At 57.3% G+C, this 7,736-nt stretch overlaps 1 protein-coding gene across 2 annotated transcripts; it reads left to right on the plus strand.

Moving 5' to 3' along the window:
* Positions 1–1,576: 1,576 nt before the first annotated feature.
* PRF1 (perforin 1) lies at positions 1,577–6,270 on the plus strand. 2 transcript variants are annotated; one of them, XM_079900259.1, is made up of 3 exons: positions 1,577–1,728; positions 3,176–3,718; positions 4,664–6,270. In XM_079900259.1, exons 2-3 carry the CDS (start codon positions 3,180–3,182, stop codon positions 5,790–5,792), a joined length of 1,668 nt encoding a protein of 555 aa, XP_079756385.1. In that variant the 5' UTR covers positions 1,577–1,728; positions 3,176–3,179; the 3' UTR covers positions 5,793–6,270. The 2 variants fall into 2 exon arrangements, with proteins under 2 accessions (XP_079756385.1, XP_079756384.1); XM_079900258.1 differs by lacking the exon at positions 1,577–1,728 and having other exon boundaries at positions 2,881–3,718.
* The last annotated feature ends 1,466 nt before the right edge of the window (positions 6,271–7,736 follow it).

A 7,736-nucleotide genomic window follows, 5' to 3' on the forward strand; every position in this document is an offset into this window, starting at 1 on the left:
AGAGGACAGCTGTCATCAGCTACACAGGCCAAAATCAGTAGTTGTAAACTTCAACGTCATCACTGCTCTTTCATGGACCACCCCCCACCAGCATCTCTTGGACATTCGCCACTTCATACGCCGCCGAGTGAAAACTACTAAATGCACATTTCAGCATTAGGATCCTTAGAAATCCCGAAGTCCTCCCTTTGGTTTTAGAGATGAAGAAACGAACCTAGAAAGGGGTTAAAACTCTACTGCCAAGAGTCACAAAGCAAGTTTGCATCGAAGCTGGGATTACAACCTGTCTCCCCTACCTCACCTTTCTCTTCCTACAGATTTTCTGTAGGGTTCCACGCCTCTCAAACTGGTCTTCTGAGCACAGTCAAAACCAAACTCCTCACAGCCTGGATATCTGACTTAGGCCGCGGGCGGGAGCTAGAAGGGGGTCAGGAGGCCGCAAATTCTAGGACAGGGAGGGGGACATTGTGGGGAGGAGATGGGGCTGGGTTTCGAGAAGACAGTTTAAACCCCAGTTCCCGTAAGAGCAGGGGACACAGTGGGGGACATAAACTCAAGGGATGAGCCATCCCATGGTGTCACATGTGGTCTGAGGCCTGTGGCTACTTTTTCCTGTCGCTAACGCAGTTAGAGGGTGAACTCACAAGAACGGTTCCCCACTTACCCAGCTATCTCCACCTCAGACCAGTATGACTTTGCCCCCCCAGAAGTTGTCCTGTGAGTCACTCAACCCATGGAAACCTCATGTAAGACAAAGGTTGGAGAAGGCCCCAGGCCTCTGGCCTCACCCAAGTCTCTCTTCCTCGCAGTGTCGCACAGCTGCCCGCCCACCTGCTCTATGGGGTCAATCACAGACCAGGGCTAGGGAGGAGGCTGGAGACCAGCACGGCCACTGGTTCCCCTCACAAAGTGAGGAACAGGAGACCCTGTCCTGAGGTCTGCGTTTGGGGCCCAGAACCTGGCCTGGGCTGGGGTGCACGTGTGGGCAGGAAGTGGGCAAGCAGATGTGAACAACATTTATTTTCTCCCCACTGCCCCGGGAGGAGGGAATGGTCACGTGCTTTAACACTCAGAGGGCCAGGCACTGTGCTGAGCACTTCACACGTAGAAACTCCCCAGTTCTTCACAACCCATGGGGTTGAGATGAGGAAACTGAGGCACAGAGCGGCTAAAGAAGCTGATCAGGCCACACGGTTAGCGCGCACCCGAGCTGGCCCAAGTCCAGGCGGACTGGCTCCCGAGCTCCTACTCTGTGCTGCCTCTGACGGCCCACACATGCGATGCTGCGGGGAGAAGCAGGGAAGCTGTCCCTGCTGGCCCGTCAGCAGCACCAGAGCTGAATCTCGAAGCTCTCAGCCCGCTGTGTTCTCGCTCCACCCACTACACCTCACCTGTTGGCCCCGGGGTTCCCATGCCCCAGGTGGCTCTGCTTGACAGAGGAGCCTCTGGCCCTCTCGGCTTGCTTCCTGAGGGCTGTCAGCAGGCCGGATGAGAAGGTGAGGGCAGGGTGGGTGCTGGTGGGCGAGGCAGAGCAAAGGGGACCAATGACTAGCAATGACTAGAGCTGGGGGGCGGGGCAGGAAGCAGAAGTGATGTGAACTGTGGCCTGCGTGATGAGCTGTGATGAGCTGTGAACTGTGGCCTGGGGGGCTGCACCACCATTTCAGGAGCCTCCCGTGGGGAGAGAGGGTGTCTCTCTCGTAGGAGCATCTCAACACAGGACTCCAGGTAGGGAGGAAGCAGGGCGTCAGGGAGGCTGGGAGCCGCTGAGTGGGGACAGAGGGGCACAAGAGTAGGGCTGCTCTGTCTGGGGAAGAGGCTGATGGAGGAGGAAATGCTGTAGCCCATGAGGCAAAAGACTTGGGTCCAGACTGTGCCGTGTCACTAACTTGCTGGGCAGCCTCATGCCCACCCTGGGCTTCAGTTTTCTCTTATACAAAATGAAGAGGTTGGAGTACACAGTCTTTAAGGCCCCTTCAAAGGCTGACAGTTAAAACTAAGAAAGCTGGAAACGGGCTCCCCGGGAAACAACATGACGAGGGTCAGGATGGAGACTGAGTTCTTTAGACTAAGGTTATGAACTATGCTGGCTGCCTAAGCAAGATGATCGGAGGGCCTTCAGCAGACTCCCCTTCTCCTGGTTACCTCCCTGGGGCCTGCCATTTTGCCTAGAATTCCACCGTTCAAGCCACTCCTTTAGGTAAGGCACGGAAGGTTCCAGCTGGGATACAGGGGAAGTTCCTGCTCTCCGTAATCCCCCGGGCCTCAGACAAGCCGCTGTCCGTCCCTGGCAGGTGCCAGAGTGGAGAGGCCTCTGAGGAGCTCAGTCTGGACGGGGTAGAGAGAGGAGATTCCAGATCATAAGCAGGCCCAGCGAAGCTTCAGAGCCGCCTCAAAGTGAGGAAGAACCTTTCAGCTAAGCACTGTCCGAGAGTCGGCAGCAGGCAGCTTGCAGACGCGGCCAGAATCCCGAGGAGCGTGGCAGGGAATGCCAAAGAGGAGACGAGCGAACTGAACGGCCCCTCCCCACACAGGATCTAGGGGCACAGGCGCATAGGCCGCTTTTATTCTAGAATTCAGGCTGATGTTCCTCCGTGAGCTCAGAGAGAGGGCCCCAAAGGGGAAATGGGGAGAATGAGGGTGATGCACGACCTCATTTCTTTTCCAATTCTGTTAAGGGCTTAATGGGGGTGGGGGGAGATAATGAGAGAGGTGAGGTGGGAAAAGAAAGCATGGCTTGTTCTTGGGTCCACAATGATGCCTCTCCAGAATGCAGGCTTCCCTAGCGTTCCCAGATTCCCCAGATCCCTCCCCAAATCTTCTATGGCTACTCTCCGTCCCCTCCTCTGCACGCAGAGCCCCCTCTCTACCAGCAGGAGCTGTGGTCCTGGGGACAAAACCATCCATCTGGATTCCCATTTGCCCTAAATAGTGAAATCCTAGCAAGGGTCTCCTCCTGGCTGTGTGACCTTGGGCAAGTCCACTCCCCTCTTTGGGTCCATCTGTACAATGTAGGGGGTGGACCAGGTTTGTAAAGGCCATGCCAGCTCTGACATCCAATGACTTAGGAGATATCTCATTCCCTCCCCATCCCATAAGGCCTGATAAGCTCCAGTTGGAGGGGTCGGCCCTCCTCCATGCCCCTGCCCACAGCTTCTGCCCTCTGTCTCCACAGCTCCATGGCCTCCCGAGCGCTCCTCCCCAGCGTCCTCCTCCTGCTTCTGCCCACACCCACCCCTGCCCCCTGCTACACGGCCGCACGCTCTGAGTGCCGGCGCAACCTCAAGTTCGTGCCCGGCTCCTGGCTGGCAGGGGAGGGCGTGGATGTGACCAGCCTCCGGCGCTCAGGCTCCTTCCCGGTGGACACACAGCGCTTCCTGCGGTCCGACGGCACCTGCACCCTCTGCCGCAACGCCCTGCAGCAGGGCGCCGTCCAGCGACTGCCCCTGGCGCTCACCGACTGGCGCGCCCAGGGCTCGGGCTGCAACCGCAAAGTGGTCAAGGGTGAGGGTCGCTCCACCGAGGAGGTGGCTGGGGCGGCGGCCAACACCATCCGTAACGACTGGCGGGTGGGGCTGGACGTGACTCCCAAGCCCAGCATCAACACGCGCGTGACCATGGCGGGCTCGCACTCCCAGGAAGCCAACTTCGCGGCCCAGAAGACTCACCAGGACCAGTACCGCTTCAGCCTGGACTCAGTGGAGTGTCGCTTCTACAGGTGAGCGCCGGGGTTGGGGGAGTGGAGGGTGGACGGGACTTGGAAAAGGCGTGGGAAACTCGGGGTGGTCTGGGAGCCCTGGAATGGCAGCGTGGGGAGCTGGAGGCCGCTTCCGCCAGGAGGAGATGGCAGTCTTGGTTCCCACGTACCCCCTTCCCTGAGGCCCTGATCTGGAAGAACCCAGGGAGAGAACAGGTGGAGGGCAAGCCAGCAAGGCTATGCTCAGAGCCCCAGGTGATGCCGGTCTGGTCTACTGAGCACCCAAGCGCCACTTCCCCGGGCAGTGCTAGCTTCCTGCGGGCAGGAGGCCTGGCTGGGGCCCTCCTATCCCTGGGCCTCTTTCATCCGTTCAAGCGCTCTTCACTTCTGCCTTGCCAAGCTCCGTGCTAAGAACTCGGGCTACAGGTTGAACAAGAGCAGCCATGCCCTGAGCCCTCAGGGACCTACTCACCCGAAGAAACGCATGGGACCCAGAGTCACCCACCCTGACTTCTCTCACGGGAGGCCGTGTTTCCCACACAGTGAGACAGGGCGCTCCTGCCTGCGCGGCCAGAGTTGTCAGGAGCCCAGGTATACAAGGCCCAACCCAGGGGACAGACAGACAAAGGCCACAGGACTAGGTTCCAAAGCCAGAGAGAAACCATCGGTGTCTCACCATCGCTTGTAAAATTAGAAAAGAAAAAGAAAAAGAAGAGAAAAAACTTTTTTTGAAAAAGAGAGACAAAAATACCTACACGAAGTCCCTAGGTCACCAAGGGGCAACAGGCGGGGGGGGGGGGGTTCCCTGCTGGCTTGGCGGTTCAGAGCTTGAGCTTTGGAGCCAGGCCGCCTGGGTCCAAGTCCTAGTTCCGCCATTTAATGGGAGCTTGGGCAATCTCACAGGAGTTATCCAGGGGAAAACACTACCCACCACTGGGTTCACCTGATGTTTTTCTCTCCCCTCAGTTTCCACCTGGTGCACGCTCCCCCACTGCACCCTGAGTTCAAGAGGGCCCTCAAGACCCTGCCCCCCCACTTCAACATCTCCACCGAGCCTGACTACCAGAGGCTCATCTCCAGCTATGGTACCCACTTCATCCGGTCCATGGAGCTGGGCGGCCGCATCTCGGCCCTCACCGCCCTGCGCACCTGCGAGCTGGCCCTGGAAGGGCTCACGGCCCAGGAGGTTGAGGACTGCCTGGCCGTCGAGGCCGAGGTCAGCATAAAAAGCCACACCAGTGCCTCGTTGGCATTCAAGAAGTGTGAGGAGAAGAAGAAACAGCACAAGATGGGGACCTCCTTCCACCAGGCCTACCGGGAACGCTGCTCTGAGGTCGTTGGCGGCCACCACACGTCCATGCATGACCTGCTGTTCGGGAACCAGGCCGGGCCCGAGCAGTTCTCAGCCTGGGTGGCCTCGTTGCAGGACAGCCCCGGCCTGGTGGACTACACGCTAGAGCCGCTCCACATGCTCCTGGACAGCCAGGACCCGCAGCGGGAGGCGCTCAGGCAGGCTGTGAGCAAGTACGTGACGGACAGGGCACGCTGGAGGGACTGCAGCCGCCCGTGCCCCCCGGGGAAGCGCAAGAACCCTAAGGACCCGTGCCAGTGCCTGTGCCATGGCTCGGCGGCCATCAACCAGGACTGCTGTCCCAGGAAGAGGGGCCTAGCCCGCCTGGAGGTCATGAACTTCGTGGCGACGGGTCTGTGGGGAGACTTGACCACTGCCACGGACGCCTACCTGAAGGTCTTCTTCGGCGGCCAGGAGCTGAGGACCGACACGGTGCAGAACAATAACCACCCCAGGTGGATGACACGGCTGGACTTCGGGGATGTGGTTCTGACCACAGGGGGCCCCCTGAGGGTGCAGGTCTGGGATGCAGACTATGGCTGGGACGACGACCTTCTCGGTACCTGTGACCAGACTCCAAAGTCTGGCTCACACGAGGTGAAGTGCTGTCTGAAGCATGGTCACCTGAGATTCTCCTACCACGCTAAGTGCTTGCCCCACCTGGCAGGGGGGACATGCCTGGAGTATGCGCCCCAAGGGCTTCTGGGGGAGCCTCCAGGAAACCGGAGTGGGCCAGTGTGGTGAGAGCAGTGGGCCCTGAGAGGACCAGTGTGCCCAACTGGAGGGGTCTCACGAAGGGACCCAGAGGACCTATCTCCATATCCCCATTAGATAGTTGGAAAACTGAGGCTTTTTTTTTTTTCAGTGCGGTGGCTGAATTTACAGGCCAGCCCTGAGTCGCCCTGTCCAAACTACCTTAGCTCTTCGATATTCTCAAGCCCCAGAAATGAGCTGGAGTTGGGCCACTGCTACACAGGTCCCAGCTCAGGTCAGGAGCCGGGCAGAAGGCCAGGAGGCTGTTCCCACCAGGCTGCCTGGTGTCATTTGTACCATTCCCTTACAGCCCCTCTTCTAGCGTGGTGAATTCTTCATCATATTAGATCTAACCCCTTTGGCCCCCGCTGCTCTGTTTGCTCTGTTTCCTTTGCCCACCAAGCTTTGCCTCTCAGACAAATCCAGAGCTCTTTTGACCTGTCTCATTGTGTACACAGCCTGACAGAGGACCAATAAATGTGATGTGACGGTGAGCGTGATGGTGTTGCTTGTGGCAGAGGAGAGGATGGAGACCAAACACAGCCTTGGAGATAAACTTCTACATTAGCAACCCTACCCAACAGAACGGGTGGTTGACCCCAGGGGTAGGCAAATAATGTAAATAAACTATTTTTCCACTTTGGCTGGAAATGGGGGGACCCAAAATATTTTACTTTCCTCATAACTCTCTGATTTGAGTAACAGCAGCATAAACAGTGATCAATGCCAATGGGCATTCAGCTCTGAGCCGAGAAACAAGAGGGAATGGTGAGGATTCTGGTGAACCAAAGGGTACGTCTTATCCAGGGAGGGGGTGGGGGGATGGACAGCTCTGCACCAGCCAAACATTCCCAGGCAGGAATGTGAGCCCAGTGCTGCCAGGTTTTCTAATTTCTTAAAGTAACCAGAAATCCCAGCGTGACTTACAAGTGTTAGCAATTCATTTCACTTTGTAAAAATAAACCTATATGGGCAAGCACAGTACAAACCAAAGAGGACATGTATGCAGGCCATGACTGATCCGGAGCAACCAGTTTGGAAACTCTAATTTCAGCAGAACCCATCTGGCAGACTAACAGCTCTCCCCGTCCCACGGTTCGAGGAGAGAAGGCAGTGGTTTCAACCAGGTAGCGTCTGAGGGCCTCCTGGGCTTGGCATGCAGGAATCCCCAGAGCCTCAGGCTGTGATATAAAATGAACTGGTCCTTGTTTCATGTGCCTGGGACACAGGCCTCAGAACACAGGCCCATGGGGTGGGTGGCAAGATTCAGGGTAGCCTCCTAGACCTGGTAGGATTCGGCTGTGAAGGGCCGTTGTCAGTGGGGTTCAGAGTTGCTGACACAGCCCTCCTGACTCTCTTTGAAGCTCCCTACAAATTAAGCCCTTTGAGGTCCGCGTGGACCCATAGGCTCAAAAGCCCAGCGGTGACATTGCACTGACCCTGAATCCCCAAGTTGGGCGGGGGGATTGCCAAGCTCTGGAAGCCTGGTTGAAACCACCATTCTTACACCTCTCCCTTCACAGCCACATGCACAAACAAGAGCACAAGAGAAACCACGCAGCTTCATGCTGCCTGCTGCACTCATTGAAAATAAACACGGGTACGGGCCGTACCCTCAAGGAAAGCAGGGCCAGGGCAGGCCTGGCTCCGGAAACAACTCTGACAAGAGATGGCAGCTTGCTCTAGTCCCCACGTGGTCAGTGACCTCCAGCAAGTCTCCCTGAGCCTTGGTTTCCCCAAAAGGACAATCCGTGTTTTACTCCCTTCCCAGGACTGTTTGGAAGGGGGCCATGAGCCTTTCTAGAAGGTCAGTGCTACAGAAGCAGTCCTGGAAGTTCATCTGGTAACCCTCCTGGTTTTGCATTTAAGGAAACTGAGGCTCAGAAGAAGGGATTTGACCGTGGTTGCCGAGGTTAGTGGCCGAGCCAGGTCTCC

The sequence above is a fragment of the Stenella coeruleoalba genome (genome assembly GCF_951394435.1).
Source record: "Stenella coeruleoalba genome assembly, chromosome: 16".
Lineage (NCBI taxonomy): Eukaryota > Metazoa > Chordata > Mammalia > Artiodactyla > Delphinidae > Stenella > Stenella coeruleoalba.